The following is a 19666-nucleotide window of genomic DNA, read 5'->3' on the forward strand; positions in this document are numbered from 1 at the left end:
ACAGTATCATGAGGGGGAAAAATGGAGACTACCAGGTGGGAAACAGTGGGGTCGTCTATCATTGCATCACATTGCAAACAATTGTGTTGGATTGATGGCTGCAAGTGCACCTAATGAAGTGTCCTATTTTCATATAGGATGTATTCTGTTGGCATAAATGTAAATGTGTTTGTTTGATCCACATTATATATCAAATGAAATCAAAGGTTGCTTTCTATTATATTAACTCTAAGGTGGGGCGGGGGCGGGGGCATTTCGGTGTGTAGCATCCCTCCCAGTTGCATGCAATCCTCCATCTCAAACGACCCATCAGGCGGCCCATGAGCCCCCCAGTCCTGGGCCCGGGAACCCGCCGCAGAAGCCCGGCGTGGCAATGGTGCTGCGTGGGTTAAAGTTTTTCAAACGGCGCCGCATGCCGTGGGGTGCCGCGGCGGGCTTACCTCGGGACGCAGTTCGGTGACGAGCCGTCGATCTCCCACGTTGCGAACAGATTCATCGGCACCGGTCTGTTGAGAGCCCCGCTGCCAGGGAAGCTCAGCCGGCCACTTCTCTCCGCCATGGTGCCCGGGTCGGGAGTGTTCGTGCACACCGGCTTAAGTGTTGGATGTGAGTCCGGGAAAAGAGAGGCGTCCCTCGGTCACGCTAGTGCGACGGTCGAGGGCGAGCCTCCTTCTTTCTCTCGGTCGCAGCTCGTCGTCGCTGGCCGGCCAGGTCGTCTCGGCTTCAGGTGCGGTGCCGGTGTGGTGGATTGTGGAGGGCGGGGGAGCCGAGCCCGAGGCGCAGATGAGCGAGTGACCGCTGCGCCGGGCTTGTTGTGCCCACACCACGCCGCTCCTCGTCCCGCCTATGAGGGCCGATTAGTGGCGCACAGGCAGAGGGGAGGGGCGGAGCTGGAACCCTTTTAAAAATATATGATATTTTTATAAATATATTTTTTTAAAATCTAGAATAAAATCGGAAAATGTGACATTATATGTTTTACATGTTTATCTTTTTTTTAAGGGGACAAAGGGGAGGAACTGCACACATACAGAAGGCATCTTAAAAGTCTATATGAATTGATTTTTCACCCAATCTATGTGATTTAGGGATTTTAAAGAGAATTTATAACGATTCTTACTCATCGCATAATTTGAAGGTATTAGTTTGTATTCTTTAATCGCACCAGACACATGGACATTTAAGTCTACTGAAGCAAATGATTGTTCTCCAAATCTTAATTGTTGATTTAAGGACTTTTAAGACGTTTTTTTTTTTTTTTTTTTTTTTTCCTTTTTGATTTCAATCATGTGCGAATGGAAGGCAACTTCAGGATCAATTAAAACAAATGGTGATTTTCACCCAATATTCAGTATATCGTTGGTTGTATGATTTTTAAAACATTAATGTATTATTTCATCAATTTTTATTCTTAAATCATCGCACCAGACACGTGGACATTTTAAAGTTGGCTGAAATGCTTTTCCACCAATCTACTTGATTTAAGGACGTTTAAGAGCAAAATATATATGAAATAAGCATTCCTCTCCGTGTTTGTCCCTGGGCGACATTTGACCCACATTCACTTGTTTGCGCTTACCTGGTTGATAACTCATTGAGCTCAGGTTACTCTGCACAAAAGGGAAAAAAAAGGTCCACTTGTATTTGCCTTGCAGTTTGTATCCTAACAAACATTAAAATCCACCATTTTATTCAACTACTGAACAATGAAAATTTATATTCAGGCAGTTCTCAAACACCGAGATTACGTTGCACCGCCCCCAAGTGTAGGTCAGAAGTACTAGAATAACCCCAAAAAGATTTTGATGAATTAAAAAAACTTGTTCTTTAGATAGATTTGGTCGCTTCTGGAGTCAGTGTTCCGCATCACGGCTACCAGGGAGTGTAACGTGGACTTTTAAAGGACTAACACAAGCTCATGGAGTCATTTTATCTCTAAAGTAATCATTAAAAAAACAGACTGCTCATATTTTATCTTTTAAAAATTAGCTTAAGCCCAACAGTATGAAAAGTTAAAAGTTAATTTTACCTCGGACATTGAAGGCATTGTAAATAATTTATAAAAAAAAATTGGCAAAATGAATGAGACAAACTGTTTGTGAAAAGTTTATTTAGTCATCCCACAAATTTGTCACAAGGCACACAAAAAAAAAAACAAAAAAAAAAACAAACAAAAGCCATTAGTTGTTTCGCCATCACAAGAATGAGCGAGCTTTTATTTCAAATGAACAAAATGGCTGATTGGGAGTCCGGTGTGTAACAACACCCTGATACGTTACACAGTCCAACCAAAGGCATCTTGTTTGTAGGTGCACTGAAAAAAAGTACTAGATCTGCGCATGTACAGCAGTGGCACAATTACAATGTGGTAAACGGATGCAATTTTCCCCCACTTTGAAAAAAAAAAAAACAGTATAACATTTTAATTTTAATCATGTGCAACCGATGTACATGTTCGAATGAAGTACATTCACAGGACTTTTTCTTTCTTCAGTGTGAAAGCAGTGAATGCAACAAGTCATCTCGGAGGTCTGCGGCCGCAATGAAATTATGCTCGCTCCCCCTCTGATGCAAACACTATGGAATTAGTTTTAAACCAAACAAAGCAGTACAAATACATAATAGATGGTGGGGATCGAGACTTTCCTGTGGAAGCACGTTGAAACTAAGAATGACAAAAATAAAAAGGATAAACAAGCCAACCCTTCATGGAGTTTACCAACCACAAATCACATACACGACTTTTTTCCTCAGTGTTTGCTCTCTGCGGAGGCCGAGCGGGAGCGCGAGCGGGACCTGGAGCGGGAGCGCGACTGGTTGTTCTGAGCCGGGGGTGGCGAACGGGAGCGGGAGTGCAGGGAGCGGGAGCGGGACTTGGAGCGGGACTTGGACCGGGATGGGGAGCGGTCGCCGGCTTTGGGGCCACCGCCGCCAACCGCCTTCTTTTCCGGGGTGCGGCTGGGCGTGCGAGAGCGGCTGCGGCTCCTGGAGCGGTTGCGGCTGCGGGAGCGACTGCGCGAGTAGCTGCGGCTGCGGGAACGGGAGCGAGAGCGGCTCCGGCTGTGGCTGGAGGGGCGAAAAGGAGACCAAAAGATTTTAAAAAATATATATGTCTATTTTCCTACTTTAGTTTCAAGCATTAATTTGACACCCTAAACCCATGAAACCCTTTTGGACACGTGGTGATTTCCTTCACCGACAGCGACAATATCTCATGTACAATTTTTTGGCCTGATACAAACATAACATTTTAGTGTGCTGCTCCTGTCACAACCTGAGTTTGTCTAAGGCGAACCACTAATTAAGACTCCTACTATATCGTCGACTCACCCTCGGCTGTCCTCGAAGATCTTAATCTTGCGTCCGTTCAGCTCTGTGCCGTCCAGCTTGGAGATGGCGTTCTTCATATCGCTTCGGGATGCGAACTCAACGACCCTGCGGCCAAACCCCGACAGAGAGATGAGTCAACTTGCGTTTGACGGAGCAGAAAATAAACAAATACGACACTCAATAGCTCACCCTTCGTTTTTGTTGGGCCTGTGTGCGTCAACAAAGGTCACCTCTCCGGCTTTTCTCATCAGGTCTTTGAGGTCCTGCGTGAGAGCACGAGTTAGAACAAGAGCGCCGCAAGGCGGCCCCTCAGGAACCTGAGTTTTGTTCACACCTGGAGGGGAGAGACACGAGCATAGCAACACAAGCAACATACACACTCGCTGGCTAGTCTAGTGTGTAGACTGTCATGCTAATTGTGTTCAGAACTAAACAAATGTACGTGTCGCTACTTTTGAAATAGAAATTTCCCTATACAAACGACTGTTTTCCACTGCATGGTACCTTCTCGACACGCTGGGAAGAAAGCTAATATTGCAAGTAAATTGATCGATGGGTGGGCAAAATGGCCGACACACCACAGCTGGTTGCTCACTGGATGAGCAGATTTGTCCAATTGTGACTTTTGAGGAAAAACAGGAAGGAACACACAAACAATATGCTAAGTTTCTAACACTGCGTTGGTGCTGCAGTATGTCCGTTTTGCCCTTAGTTGCTTTTCGGGTAAAAACGTGTCTCCTTACCGTGAATGACAGCACATTCCGGACAATACAGAAAAGAGTGGTTCTCCGCTGTGCGTGTGGTGTTGATTCTGCAGTTCCCCAAGTCGGTACTTTGCAGTGGAAAACGGGCTGTGTGACTTTTTGGGTGCAAAAAATATGGGGCTGGAATTAAAAAAAAAATTAAACTGCGCTGTTTAAAAAATGAAAAAGAAAAAACAAAAAAAGACACTTTAAGTGCCTCATTATCGCCATTAGCTTTAGCCATTGAAGATTGATTAACACTAGTTAGATATTTGTATTGTAGAATTTGGCCTGTCATGTAGTGCGGAAAAGCATTTCTATAGTGCAGAGGTGGGCAAAGTATCCATACTTTCATCTGGCCCACCACGCATTTTCATCATCAAGCGTAATGTAATTGCCGCTGCATCCCTTTATCATTTTCCCCCTGTAAAATCAGTTAAAACATTTATTCGTATAGCTCAGTACATAATTGTTTAATTGATCTATTGTAAATAAATCAGAAAAATAGACAATTTTACATATTTAATTGCGGTGTAACAATACACAATTTTCGATAGTGGTGTATTCGGTAAGCACTAGACTGAGCAATACTTTATAGTTGACAAAGGCATCAAAAACGTCAAATGTAACAATTTTGCAAATCCATCAAATATTCTGTATTAAATATTTTCTATGCTTCCGCGCAAATGTGGTGTAAATCGGTCGATGCGCGTGCACATTTTCTTAACCCTTCGCTGGCCTGCTCTTCTTCTTGGCTCATATTTTCTGTCACTTCCAACTGCTAATTTCATGAATGTTATCAACTACAAATGCCTAGCCTGTGCTATATTTAATAATATTTAGTAAGTTTATGACACACTAATTAGGTAATTCTCTAATTTTTCTTCTGTAATTTTACGTAGTTAAAAGGCATGAAAATGTATTTTGGAAGCATCGAACCATGACATGAAAGTATCGAACAAAATAGTGAATTTTCTGTATCATTGCACTCCCAATATTTAACATTTAATTTCATTTGGTTAATTGAAATTCAACGAGAATACAGGGGTCACCGTATTAAAATTTTCCTTACATTTTTTTTTTAAATTTAAATACCCCTTCTACAAATCGCTTGACTCACCCATCGTTTTTAAGAAGCAAATGTGGCCCTTGAGCACAAATGTTTGCCCACCCCTGACAGTGGTTTGTGCGTCCATTGTAAGAGTTTGTGTCATTGGTAACATGAATGCCCCGCTACAAAAACACAAATCACATGAGTTGTAATGCTACTTACCGTGTCCATTACCAGGAAGACATTAGCATAGCGCCACGTGTCCAAATAGCAAATGGGAACCAATGCAGTGTTAAGCCCTCGAGAAACGACCTCGACCTCCAGGCCTCCACAAGTACGGAACCACCAGAGAGCAAGTAGTAGCAGTGGGAGACGAGGGGGCACTCAACACCCCGTCACAGCAACAGAAAAAGACCCCAAAGAGGGCGGCGGGCGGGCGGGGGGTGGCCCTCCCCCAGATTTGAGAGGGCGTTACAGCAGTCGGGGATGCCAGCCCACAGAACCTCCAGACCGGCTTACGGACCTCCTAAGGCTACCGTATCCTGCGCTAGACCACTTTCGCCCGCTACCGGGGCCCAGCCAAGACTTTAGACCGGCGGCAACTGCGTGTAAGGAGAGGCACCAAATGGACACTATTCAGAACACAACCAGGAGAGAGGGCGCTGCAAACTTGTGAGCCCTCCGTGGAGGGTGTGCGTTGGCCACTTTTGACACAAGGCAACCATACAAGGCTGTTTTATTATACTAGCCATCAACAGCAGTTAGCTGCTGTTTTTCTGTTGCTCACTCTGGGAGAAAAAAACAAACAAAAAAAACTGCATTGTTGGCCAATTCGCTAATGGGACCCACATTGTCTTGGGCCCCGTTGCTAAAATGTTGCATCAATTTGGGAAAAAAAAACAAGCTACTTGTATAAAAGCTAAGACTACTTATCAATGGCGTATTTGGAATAGAAACAAAGGCCGAGAACAGTCTTACCTGCCAGCTGATGCGCGACGACAGGTTCTCTACTATCAGCCGGTGGTCCGTGCGCACCGGGGGTCCGTACCTGCGCAAACACACGACCGCACCATAACAAAAGTGAGCTAGGCAGAAACCACATGTAGTAGCAAGACTAGCAGTTCGGCCAGCGGTTGCTTTGAAGGAACGCACGACAGACCACGGTGGCATCTTATAGGTAACGCCAGACTGTTGTAAGTGGTTAAAGTTGAACTTGGACAAAGCAACACCCCTCATGACCATGAACGCGCATGAGACACACATTGTACAAACATTTAGCCTTAGTCTCTGATAGGATGTTCCTGTCACAGTGGGACAGGTTTGAAAACAAAATTCAATTAGAGGCATAACATGGGGCCCGGAGAGGAATGACGCCAAAAGTTTAATTGTAATAATATTAAAAAGATGGCTTCCTAATTCAGGGCATATAAATGGAATATTGTGTTCAACCATAGAGATGCTAGTGTAAATGATTCCTGGAGGCCATTTAGTACCTGGAACCACTACTGCGCGATTGCCGATAGCCACTAAAGCCTCCCATTCTGGAGCCGCCGCCGCCACCGCCACCGCCACCTCCTCCACCGCCGCCGCCGCCGCCACCACCGCCCCTTCCTCTCCTGGAGCGAGCATGCTCGATAGTGACCCTGCAACAACGATGGGGACGGCAAGCCCTTGTGAGTTGCAGATAAAACAAAACCGCATGTGAACTTTGGACCGTAGAGAGCTCACCTTTCACTGCAGAGTTCTTTGCCATTTAATTCGTACACTGCGTCATCAGCGTCCCTGTGATCGTCAAACTCCTGGAAAAAAACAAAAGGTTTCATTAGATTTATTTTTTTTTTTTACAAAAATTGGATTTTAAGAGATTTTTCCCACTTGTCTTAAATTAAAAAGCAAATGGCAATTACATTATTCTAAACATTTTCTTGTTTTTTCTTTTTCTTCTGGGATTTGCTTTTTTCCTGAGACCTAACAAGCTTTTGGAAAGTTTCACCCCAATGCAGCTTATATCAACTTCCACAGACTATTATTTTTTTATTTTACAGATTATGACTGTCTCCTCTTGGAAAAATCATTAAAAAAAAATAATAAAAATAAGCAATTGTCTCCACTTTTCGTCCACACCTTTCTCTGTGTGACATGCGCGCACTCAAGGTCGACAACGAGGCACTCTAAAGCGGTCACGTCAGCGGACCATCCAAAAGGAAGACACATTTTTGGGGTGTCAGCATAGCTAGCTAGCTAAATGCACATCACAAATGCACTAGATAAACTGACACGAACAGGGAGGGGCGCTCAGATTTTTATATAATGTGGGAGGGACAACTCATGCGGGGCTCCAAAATGTGTCACACGGCACCGTTCTAGCCACAATTTAACAAAAACAAACCACAGGAAAACCGCAATGATGACAAACTGTTTAACAACTATATCGCCATAATTGAGTACTACATAGTTCAGTCTTTGCATGTTTTCACCAACTGCCTTCAGAAATGTATTCCAAAACAAATCTCGGAATTCACTATACAGTGTCTTTAAAACAACTAATAAACAGAACTACATCGATCTAAGAGTAATACCACACATACCTCGGGTCAAAAGTTGCCAAACTGTGTACTGCTTTTGCAATGTATAATTAGATAAAAGTCTTTGGCAATGACTCCAATTGCCTTTCACCTGCCTCCTTTTCTGTCATACGCAAAATAATTTCAAATGATTCCGCTCATGCTGTCGGTTTCTTGGTGGGAATTCCAGTTGCTAGTCACTTTTATTTAAAACAATAAAATAAAAATAATTTAACTTAAATATAGCATCCAAATTGCTAAGTTGGCAAAACACTGACTGTGTTTTTGTAAACTAGCGTCTTTCTGTTTGCAGCTTTGTTGTTAGTTGAAGCAGGGAAAGTCACCAAAGACATGCTTTGACTATGGAAGTGGATAAAAAATAAATAAAAATCTTACTGACAAACTTTATTTGACATGAAGTTAGCCACAACGCAAAGCTGGGCAATTACTCTCAAAGGGCACAAAATGGCCGCTCTCACTGACCACAAAACCAAATCCGTTTTTCAAGTTGATTTCGCGGATCCGTCCGAAACCCTTGAAAAACTTTTCCACGTCTCTCTCTCTGGCGTGTGGGCTCAGGCGCCCGATGAAGACTCGACTACCGCTCATGATCTGTTAGAAGAATAAGCCACAAAAAACACCGCACACAAGTTAAATAGTTACCAATACTAAGTTAATGAGCAGCTTTGTGTTCAAGGGCCACATTACATTTTGAAAACATACGTGGGCCAGATCAACTGAAAATTTGCTTTAAAAAAAAAAAGTGCACATGAATGTGCACTAGTATATTTTAATACCGTAATTCACTCACTTTGTTCTATTTGAAATAATTTTTAATCGGTTTACTTTACCAATTGCTTAACCAAAATTAAATACTGAATTAAAAAATTACAGTGACACTTTTTATGCATTATGGATGTAATAATATCACAAAAAAAAATCGCAATACAACCAACTTAATGGGTAGTCAGACCTGGTTCAATATGGTAATAAACCATGTGATTCATCAACCAGTTTGACGACCGACTGTTTACGATACAAATTTGGTGCAACTTGTGTGATATGCCGTAATTATTTCCTAAAACACAGTAAACCCCACCATTACTATACGAAATGAATTTAAAAAAAATACAAAGTTGGATTCATAAGAAAAAAAGAGCAGGGAATAGCGTTTATAGTGGATAACACTATAAAAGACCGATATTATACATATATCGCATTAGTTCAAATAATTTGCTGTATTTCGAAAGTTTTCTTCGTTTTCAAAGTACATTTGGGTAGCAGATTTAAAGTGCAACAGTGCAAGAAAACAGGCCGAGCTCATCCTTAACTACGACGAAGTCGAGACGATTCCCCACAAAACAACGACGTCTTAAATTACAATTACTCCATAAAAAGCAAATTTTCTTCAATTCGTTTAACATCTGAAACGATTACTGGACTAAAAGGCGGAGGGAACAACCCCAAAGGTGAGCTTGTTTCGTGGAATAAACTAGTACTGCTCATGTCTAGCTTGCCACGATGTCGGTTAGCCGCAGCGAGCTAACGAGCCTTTAGCGCGCAAAAAAAAAGGCAATAAATAAAAACACGGCATTTTGGTCGACGTATTTGAGAACATTAATGCGGGTGTCAAACGTGTGTCGCGTCCAGGTCTCACCTCGCTTTATCCTGGGAAATTCTACGTTTGAACTGAAGTCGTTTAAGGGCTTTTTCCCTCAGCTACGCTCAACTGCTTCAAAATGGCGAACGAGCAACTGGAGGCTGAAAAAGGGCAGGCAAAACGGTTTCCAGATTCTAGGCAGGACACGCTTCTCTGCAATATGATTGGCCAGAGGACATCCACTGCTGCAATATGATTGGCTGCTGTATCTAGTAGGATGCTTACTACGTCATCCAGGACGGAAGAACAGTAACTGACCTCAGTGTGGCGGCCATTGGCGTTTCTAGCCCATATTTGTGGGTACTCTTAAATTGAATCAATTATATTATATTATAGAAATTGAGATTATTTTATTTTATTTTTCAGTGTATGTCCTTTTTAAACAAGCTAGAAAACTGCATAGCCATACAGTTCTTAGTTGAAACGTAATATTTTAGCAACAACCACAACAGTCCTCCCACCTCCTTACCTCAAAACTGATTTGTTCCACCCCCCTTTTCCCGACTGGACTATCTGCACAGAGCAATATGCTGGTTTCTACTGATATAGTTGTGGTGTTAGTCCCTGGTTTAAGCCAATTTTTTTTTTTAACTTCTATCACTCAATACCAACACACTATTATCATTACTGTTTCTCACTTTGCTGCATTTAATCATTAATCATCTGATTGGTCAAACTCAAACACCAACGGTACTGTTTTTATGAGCGATTTTGATTTATTATTGCACATATTTTGCTGTGTTTGAACTAGTGCAACCATGATACAGATACTCTGGAACCTGAAAAAAAAAAAACATATACAGTGGTGCCTTGAGATAGTTTAATTCGTTCCATGACCATGCTGGTGACTTCAAACATTCATATCTCCAATCATTTTCCCTCCTAGATGATCCGTTGTTTTGTTTTTTATGAAAAAAATAGAACCCTATCTTAACGCTTTGCAAAAACATACAGTGGTGACATAATTAAACAGAATGTAAATAAATAAACAGTTTTTGCTACGTCTTTTGCTTCAATTCGATGGACATTTTGCTGCTCCTCCTGGTCTGCATGCCTTGGCCACCTGGGGGCAATAAATACAGACAAACAGATATACACTACATGGAGACGGTCCTCTGTAAGCTGCACTTATGTTTGTCATATAAATATACAGTAGGGTGGTTGGATAGGAGGATAAATAATGCCTGTAAGTATTGCTATATTTTCTGCCTACTTGTTCCTGAACTGTTTGTGTTCAAATAGCCACAATAGCTTTAAAGGGTTAAAACATCGCAACACTCAATAACACATCTATAGCGTTTTACACTGTTCGTTAGCATTAAGCTAAACGGACATGTTCGACCAAAGCTGAAGTTATGTGGTTGTTTTATATACACAGCGCGTGGTTTTCTTTTATGTTTAGTTTGACAGTGAACTTCAACTGGGAGTGTCATTAAAAGGCCTGAAGCCTCTTTTTTTTTTTTTTTTTTTTTTAAAAACCAATAACAACATAACCTGTATTTTAAAATTTAATAGAAGACAAACACTCACTTAGTACTCGTCTCTTTATTCTAGTACTAATAAGTCAAGTCTTGGGTTGAGATAAGAGAAATACAAGGTCTCGGATGACGCTAGAAAAAAATACCTGTCTAGTGTACTCTGTAAGAAAGTTATATACTGTATTGTACTGTATGAACCACTGTACAACCTGTGTGTGTGTAGTGCGTATGCTATGTGTGTTTGTTAGCTGCAACACAATAAATACACTCGGTGAAATGTCCAAACCAGTCACAACGACGAGTGAGTTCCTTCCTGAGAGAGAGTAGCGGTCCTCGAACGCGTCAAAACCATAGCAGGAGGGATACCAAATAAAATAGTGTATTGTTATCCCAAAATGAAAAAACATAATTCCCTTTTTATGCCTTTAAATGCTTTGCAACCTGTAAACATGTTTACAACCACAACAATATTGTCTTATAGCGTTGGCAAACAGAGTAACAAGCATTAACTAGTTAGCTTAGCATAAAAAGACATGGTAAAAGGCCCAGCTAAGAGTGTGCTAAGCTAACTACATGATCAAACTAAAATTAAATGCATGTGTGCCGTCGGATGGACAATAACTACAAGGAGTATACCATCAATTATAAAGCAGCTCTGACTATTAAAGACAAATGGTGTAGCTAAGTATATGCCAATGAAAGTTGATCAAAATGAAAACAAGCGCATGTGTCATACGATGGACTATAACATCATCTATAAAGAAGCACGGACTTTTGAAGTCAAAATGTAAATCGAAGCTAAGCTAACTGTGAATGTTAATAGAAATAAAAATACGGGTTCATTTTGTATGTCATCAAAATTTGCCACCACCCATAGACATTTTTGCAATTTAGTGCTGTCCATCTGGCTTGTGTGCATGGTTCAAATTTGGTAACAATTTAACAAAATATCGACAAGAAGTTAATCTTTTGAGGGTCTCTGGATATGATAAAAAGGACTCAAAAATGGCCATTTCAAACCAAAAGGCTTTCTGTGTGTTTTTGGACATAAATTCTTGAGACAGAAAAGCCAGAATTACCATTTCGAACCAAAATGGCAGACCTCTTGTCTTTTTGCGTATGGCTTTTTGAGACATTTGTGTGGGTGTAGTCATGATAGACAACATGTGGCCCAAATTTCATGCTGCAAGGGATTAACTGGCTTTGGGGGCTGCTGTCGAGCCAAAATGGCAGACCTCCTATGTCTTTTCAGCTATGGCTTCATCAGACTTTTTTTTGTGAGTCTATATATGATGGACATATCTACCAAATCTTATGTTGCTTGGTGAAACTGGCTTTGAGGGCAGAATTTTCTCAATAATGCCAAAGGCCCCATGTGACCCAAAATGGCCGCTTCAAACCAAAATTTTGGTCTCCCTGTGCCTTTGTGTCACCTAATACATTTAATGCTGCTAAGGCTTTAGGAGCTGACTTTTTCAAAGAATTCTGGGCAGGGAGCGGATGCTTTCCAGCAAAGTGTCAGGAGTGTTAGGAGTTGTCAACAACCAAACCACGATACAAAGAAAGTGTAGCATATGACGGAAAAGCCACATTAGGGTGATGCTGGTCACACCACATTCAGCAGTCTTAAGCTGTACAAAAAGTGGCTCCGACAAGGCTTGGCCCTCTGCCTCTCCTGGTCTACAGGTTAGTCGGCGGCGGTCCCTCACACCCTCGTGTGGCGGCAGCTGTGCGAGGAGGAGGAAGAGGAGGATCCGGCGGCCCCGGACGATGAGGCCGGCGACGGGCGGTCGCGGTCGTCGTCGCTGGACTGCGGCACCTTGTGGAGGCCCAGGCTTATGTGGGTCTGCAAGGCGGCCGGTGTCAGCCACTCTTTGGGCAGGCAGCTCTGCAGGAAGGGGATGCACGAGCTGAAGTAAGCCAGACGGTTGACCCAGCGCGGGATCTCGCGGCCACACAGCAGCTGGAAAAAGCAAAAAATGTGGGATTTTAATGGAAGGGTCCATTTTCTGAGCCGCTTATCCTCACAAGGGTCGCGGGAGTGCTGGAGCATATCCCAGCTATCCTCAGGCGGGAGGCGAGGTACACCCGGAACTGGTTGCTAGCCAATCGCAGGGCACACATAAACCAACAACTATTCGCACTCACATTCACACATACGGGCAATTTAGAGTCTTCAATTAACCTCCCATGTATGTTTTTGGGATGTGGGAGGAAACCGGAGTGCCCAGAGAAAACCCACGCAGGCACGGGGGAGAACATCAAAACTCCACACAGGCGGCGCTGGGATTTGAACCCCGGTCCTGAAAACTGTGAGGCAGACCCTCTAACCAGTCGGTCACCATGCTTCCAATGGAAGGGTCATGTTAAGCTAAATGCTAACATTAGTTGATCAGAGAAAATAAGACTCGTGCATAGACTCTTTGTATGTAGTCTCAGCTCAGGAATACGGTTTTGAAAAAATTGCGTATTTCTACACACCCTGTTAACAAGACTTACCCAAACTAACCATCACAGAAGTATATCGTCTTTATAAGTCCTCCTCCAAAGCGTCGAGCAGCAATATAGAGCAAAGCTTTTATATGCCTCCCCGTACATTCAGGAATATGAAGGCATAAATCAATTTTCTTCCTAACATTGTGGTTACATGAGTAATATGTTATCAATATGCTCATATACATTACTGGTTAGTGACAGAATCTGCATGTGGTAATGTATTAATATTAGTACGAACATTTTCAGAAACTTTCTAACACTGTCAAATCTGTGGTTGGAATTATTAGTGTCGAATAAAGGCAAACAGACAGACATGGGAATCATCTGTGTGCATACATAATAATGTATGTATTGCAGACCAGACTTTTAAAGACAAAAACAGTAAAAGCAACGAGTAAGTGTATGCTAAGCTAACTGTTTTTTGTTCATATATAAAATATATATTAGACAATCGAGTGACCTCGGAGAGCGAGGAGGAGAAGTGGTTGCAGTTCTTGTGCATGAGGTGGTAGGCGTTGCCTTTGAACTCCTTGCCGAGCTCTTCCATGATCTTGTCCATGTCCTCCTCCGCGAAGTCGGTGGTGCCCAACACGATGGCCTCCCTGTGGGGAATCACGTTACAATCAGTCATTAATCCATCTCCAAAGTGATGTGGCTAAATCCCAAAAGCCTCACTTGAATTTAAACGTCTCTCCCAGCTCGGCGGCATTGCCCGGGTTGATTTCGAAGATGCCGCTGAAAGGGTACGGGTGGCCTCCGTATGCAAATTCTAGTCCAGAAGAAGTGCCACAAAAGGTTAAAATAAACAATAGAAATTACCCAGCAATTAATGACAGCATCATATCCTGTCATGTGATTTAATGCCCTGTCATGTTATGTCATGTCCTGGGATTTTGTGTCATGTCAGGCCTTGTCCTGTCCTGAAATGTGATTGTCATGTTCTGTCATTTCCTCTCCAGGGAATGAGCAGAATGTCATCTCCTAACGATTAAGGTCTTGTCAAGTGAGTTCATGTCCTGTCCTGTCATGTGATGTGATTTAATTTTATGTCCTATTCCGTCCTGGGAATAAATGTAATGTGATGTGATTTAATGTCATGCCCTGTCCTTTCCTGTCCTGTGATTTAATGTCAAGTCATGTCCTGTCCTGTCATGTGAGTTAATCTCCTGGGATTGAATGTAATATCATGTACCAAAGCACCACAAAGGTTAAATCAACAATAGTATTTTACCAAGCAATTAATTACCCCCACAGTACTTAGGCCCGGCTGAATAATTGCAGTATTTACTTCATTTACTGTAGCAGTACACAGACCGAATGAAAGTGCAAAGATGTTTTTAAAAAGATGAACCAAATTTTGTCACTCCCACCTTTTGCGCATGGACTGTATTTAATTGTGGTCGGATTTCTTGATGCAACGGTTGAGCATAATGAAATTCTCAGTGATACACAAACATACACACACAGAAAAGAAACTATGAGTCGCTGGTAACTCAGCCTCGAGAAATTGGGTAATGTTATTCATTCATTCAGTCATTCATCTTCCGTTCCGCTTAGCCTCACTAAGCCTCACTCGGATTTACTGTAACAGTGATGAGCTTTTGAAGATACGAGCTGTCCTTCAGGCGATTTTTACTTTGACTTGCGAGCAAAAATTTGAGATACAAGCGGCGTATGAAGGCAGTGAATTCAACTCAACTCACTTCAGACCAAGTAGCAATTTGGCAGATAGTGAACAAGTCATCAAAAAAGTGGCCTCAAGCTTTTGAATGCCACTCCCAGTTGAAATTTACCGTCCATGCAAACATAAAACAAAGAGAATAACATGTTGCGTATTTAAAAAGACTACACAGCTTTGCCTTAATAAAGTCGGTTTAGCTTAATGCTAGAAAACAATGCAGAACGCCATAGACGGGCTAATGAATAATAACATCGGTGTCGTGGTATTATAACTCTTTAACACATGTAGACAAACAATATAAAAATACGCACATGGATATTTTGTAATCCTTTGCAAAAAATGATTAATACTACTGCAGCTTACGCAGTCAGTTTTGTGTCTCTATGTCTGTATTATACTGCCGCCAGGTGGCCAAGACCTACACACCAGAAGGAGCAGTACATTGTCCATTAAACTGAAGCAGAAAATATGGCAAAAACGGTTCAATTCTTTTATATTATATTCAATTATGTCATTGCTGTATGTTTTTATATAGTACAATATTGTAGAGTGGTATTTTTCTTATTAAAACACATTACAATTTCTTGGGGGGTAGGCTGGAACAGATTAATGGCATTTTCATTCATTTCAAAGGGGAAAGATAATTTGAGATGAAGAACAAATTAAACTTGTATCTCAAGGCACCATTGTTTCATGCAATTTAATATAATGTCCAGTCATGTGATTGTAATGTCCTGTCCTGTGATTTAATCAGATTTACTGCCCTGTTATGTGACTTCATGTCATGTCATGTGATGTCCTGTTGTGTTATGCGAATTAAAGTCATGCCCTGTCCTTCCATGCAGTCCAGTCCTATGCGGGCAAGTGATTTAATGTCCTGTCCTGTGTTTTAATATGCTATGTGTTTTAATGTCACATCATGTTCTGTCCTGTTCTGTGACTTAATGGAACGTCGTGTAATTTAACGTCATGTCTCACCTCGACCATAAATCTCGATGCCTGAATGGAAGACTCCAATTCCCAAATTGGAAGTGTACTCATTTATCCAGTACTGCAGGGAAATAAAACAAAAGAATATAAACGTTTAGGCAGGACTTTAATAGCATTGTGACATATTAATTTGCTTGTAAAAAGCTTTTATTCTTGAAAATACAACTTTATTTTCACAAGATTACACCTTCTTTTCTGTTTATAAAAAAAAAAAAAAAAAAACTTAATTCTTGTAAAATTGTTGCTCAAATGATGGAGAACTCTGTCACTGGATGAATGGGAAGGTATGGTGGCCTTAAAGGTACAAAACATCATGGCTAAATTTGTGACCAGTGACTTTATGAGTGTTTTATTTTGCTGCACGTTTACAGCAAACTCTGAGAAGTCAATCTTGCCCTGTGGCATAAGCTGCTACCCATCCCCCACGCCGATCTAGCTGTCTCCTATCAATAATACAAGACGTGATGCAATGCAGTCTTTACTCCTCAAGTATCTGCCGTCACCTTTGTCCTATTAGGGGGAGGACAGGAACAACAAGCCTTGCGGAAGCTCGCCCTCCCCGTCTTGTTTTTATGAGCTCCTGTTGCCTGCAGCCTCACGTCACACATTGATTTCACATTGGAAAAAAAACCATCCACCATCCTCCCTTCTCAGGATGTTCTCGCTAGTCTTTAAAGTACTGCAGTATATCCACTTTGGCTACCAAAAGTCCGCTTAGCCCAAAACTACAGTGTGTCCAGAAAGTATTCACAGCACTTTTTTCACATTTTGTTATGTTACATGCAGTGGTTGTCAAACGTTTTATACCAAGTACCACCTCAAAAAGCACAACTAAAATAATACCTGCACCTCACACATTTTGGTGATTAATAATGCAAAATCCAAATCCACAATTGAGTTTTTAGTCTATTTTGACAAATGTACATTATCGTTATATGTTATAAATCAAAAAATATTTTGTCATACCGGTGTTTGTATTATATATTTTAATATATACGTATTTTATAATATCCAGGTCAATTATTTCTATTTGCTCAATCCCAAAATAATGACAGATTGATTTTCTTAGGGCAATTTTTCATTACTTTCGTCAAAAGTCAGAAGTTTACATACAATAAGATTACTGAGCCTTTAAACAATTTGGGAAAACCTGGATGATGGTGTAATTTCGTTTGTTGCTTCTGATAGGTTTCTTGACAACTTCTGAGTTAATTAGAGACACACCTATGGGTTTATTTGAAGTAGGCACACCTGAAACACACTGCATCTTTGTGTACCATCATGGGAAAGTCAAAAGAAATCAGCCAAGATGTCAGGAAGAGATTTGTGGAATTTTGGTTCATCCTTGGGTGCAATTTCCAAATGCTTGAAGGTGCCACGTTCATCTGTTCAACAACATTATACGCAAGTATAAACACCATGGGAATATCCAGCCATCATACTGCTCAGGAACCAGACGGGTTCTGTGTACCATAAATGAATGTGCTTAGGTCCGAAATGTGCATATCAACCCAAGAACAAAAGCAAAAGACCTTATGAAGATGCTGGATGAAGCCGGTAAGGGTGTGTCATTATCCACAGTGAAACTAGCACTGCGCCGACATTAGCTGAAAGTCTGGTCTGCCAGAAAGAAGCCATTACTCTAAAAGAAACATCAAGCAGCCAGAATGCAGTTTGCAAATGCACATGGGGACAATGACCTTCATTTTTGGAGAAATGTCCTCTGGGCTGATGAAAGTAAAGTGAGCACTGTTCCGAAAATATCGGAAAATGGGGGAAGTGTGCAAGTCTGACAAACGGGGGTGGTAGCATGATGTTGTGGGGTTGTTTTCCACAGGAGGGACTGGTGTGCTTCACAAAATAGATGGCATAGTGAGGAAAGAACATTATGTGAAAACACTAAAGCAACATCTCAAGACATCAGCCAGGAAGTTAAAGCATTTCTGTCCTTAAAAAAAGAATATTCTCATGATTAAAGTTGCATATAAATTGTGCCTAGTAAACATGCATTCTATATCTTTTTTAACCAAATTTATTGAAAATATTTTTGATTTAAAAGTTATTCTTGCATTTAACATTTTGGCTCCTAATTATTACTTTTGATAATATTTTTCAAATAAAAAAAAATGCATATATCAATAAATTATATATTATTAAAAAGTGTTCTAATTTTTTAAAAAAAGAATGAAGGGAATCACTTTGGTCTATGGCGCTGCACACGTTTACCACAATTTATATTTAATGCAGAGCTGCTGTCTCCTGATGTGGCAGTGGCGGAAGGCTGCAGGGCTGGGCAGCAGGTGTCACATTACCAAATCTTCCCTACTTAGATGAATAACATGTTACAAAGAAGGGAAAAAAAAAAAAAAAGATCTCACCATATCATACACGTTGAGGATGACAGGTTCACTGGCCATGGCTTCAAACTGTGCGTGTGGTGGGTCTCAGCAGCACGCCCACACCCTCCTCCACCACCTCCACACACACGCACACACACTGGGCCACGCTGCATCCACGCGCACACACGCACGCAAAGTCAGAATGTCACCGCACGAGGGCAGGAAGGCATCAAAGCTCAAAACCGAGTGCAATAAAAGCCTCCAAAGTGCTCATGCTGAAGGCCTGAGCGTCCTCCTCATGTTATCATGGGCGTCCATTTTGATGATGATGATGATGCGTCCGGGTCCACGGTGGATGCTCGCGGCTTCTACTAGCAGCATCTCCGGCCGTCGTTCCTCCGGTGACTGTCCCGCGTGCAGCGTCCTCCGCGTGGGCGGGTGAGGCTCCGCCGCTGCGACATGACGACGAAGACTTTGCCCCGTCGTGCAGCCCGATGTGGGTCCGCTCGGTGTGGTTGTCACTGTGACTCTGCCTCCTCCTCCTCCTCCTCCTCCTTCTGGCCGGGCGATGATGTCATCGCAGTGGCGTGAATGTACATCGCTCAGGGAAAAAAATGTCCTTTGCGGCGTACAAATTGCCATTAGCAAGCCCTCTGCCCAGTTGATGAACAGTTTTGCAGGTGCAAACTTCAAAAGACATAAGTAAACTCATTTATTGGGGGGGGGGGGGGGGGGGTCAGCGTCCAGAAAACCCTTGCAGTAAGTGAAGTCCATGAAGTAGAGACCAATTATTTATTACATTGTATACATTATTTTTTAAGCCAATTTGAAAAACTGCACTTCAGACAGAGGTGAGAGGATGTTTGCAAAGGTCTTATTTTGAAAAAATGTCTGCTTTCAGGAATACAGAAAACAGAATATTTTCTGAGGGCAATTTTAGGTTCAACTGTTGCTCTAAACTATTAATGAATTATCCAAAAATTTCAATTAATTTGATAATCAATTAATTATTGCACATCTAATTGAAACTTTGTTTCAAAAGATGGTGCATTGATTGTGTACTTTTGAATGCTGTGGACAATTATTATTATTTTTTTTAAGAAACAATATTTGCTGCACTGTACTTGTGAGTCAGTTCTGTTTCTCCCTATGGAAATAACCCCTAAGGCTTTGGAGGAAAAGAAAAGACTTTTACATGGTACCGAGGAGGCAACAAGCCTGTATAGTCTTGGATACATTTACCTGTAGCTCTCCCAGTACAGAAGGGAATCCTAAATTACATTACACTTAATTTTACTTAAAGTTACATAAATATGCATTAAGGCAACTATTTG

The 19666-nt window shown here is 41.6% G+C and overlaps 3 protein-coding genes across 15 annotated transcripts in view; all 3 read right to left on the reverse strand.

Moving 5' to 3' along the window:
- pacs2 (phosphofurin acidic cluster sorting protein 2) overlaps window positions 1–857 on the reverse strand; it is a 37183-nt gene extending 36326 nt beyond the window's left edge. For 8 of the 13 annotated variants that reach the window (XM_061794076.1, XM_061794072.1, XM_061794079.1 and 5 more), the window contains exon 1: window positions 441–857. In XM_061794076.1, the coding sequence (XP_061650060.1) occupies window positions 441–559 (119 nt within the window). In that variant the 5' untranslated portion in view covers window positions 560–857. The remainder of the gene's footprint in view (window positions 1–440) is intronic. The other 5 variants (XM_061794078.1, XM_061794083.1, XM_061794081.1 and 2 more) reach the window with 2 other exon arrangements.
- Window positions 858–2180: 1323 nt separating this feature from the next.
- On the reverse strand, window positions 2181–9504 carry srsf5a (serine and arginine rich splicing factor 5a). Its single transcript, XM_061794096.1, has 8 exons — window positions 9346–9504; window positions 8172–8300; window positions 6853–6923; window positions 6618–6767; window positions 6103–6172; window positions 3520–3593; window positions 3331–3435; window positions 2181–3066 (listed from the first exon to the last, which is right to left on the reverse strand). The coding sequence occupies exons 2-8, from the start codon at window positions 8295–8297 to the stop codon at window positions 2751–2753; spliced, it is 912 nt and encodes a 303-aa protein (XP_061650080.1). The 5' UTR covers window positions 8298–8300; window positions 9346–9504; the 3' UTR covers window positions 2181–2750.
- A 537-nt stretch (window positions 9505–10041) lies between these two features.
- On the reverse strand, window positions 10042–18871 carry LOC133487476 (deubiquitinase DESI2). Its single transcript, XM_061794097.1, has 5 exons — window positions 18372–18871; window positions 15982–16054; window positions 13998–14091; window positions 13783–13924; window positions 10042–12789 (listed from the first exon to the last, which is right to left on the reverse strand). The coding sequence occupies exons 1-5, from the start codon at window positions 18408–18410 to the stop codon at window positions 12532–12534; spliced, it is 606 nt and encodes a 201-aa protein (XP_061650081.1). The 5' UTR covers window positions 18411–18871; the 3' UTR covers window positions 10042–12531.
- Window positions 18872–19666: the final 795 nt, after the last annotated feature.

This window comes from Phyllopteryx taeniolatus, chromosome 13, assembly GCF_024500385.1.
Source record: "Phyllopteryx taeniolatus isolate TA_2022b chromosome 13, UOR_Ptae_1.2, whole genome shotgun sequence".
Classification (NCBI taxonomy): Eukaryota; Metazoa; Chordata; class Actinopteri; order Syngnathiformes; family Syngnathidae; genus Phyllopteryx; species Phyllopteryx taeniolatus.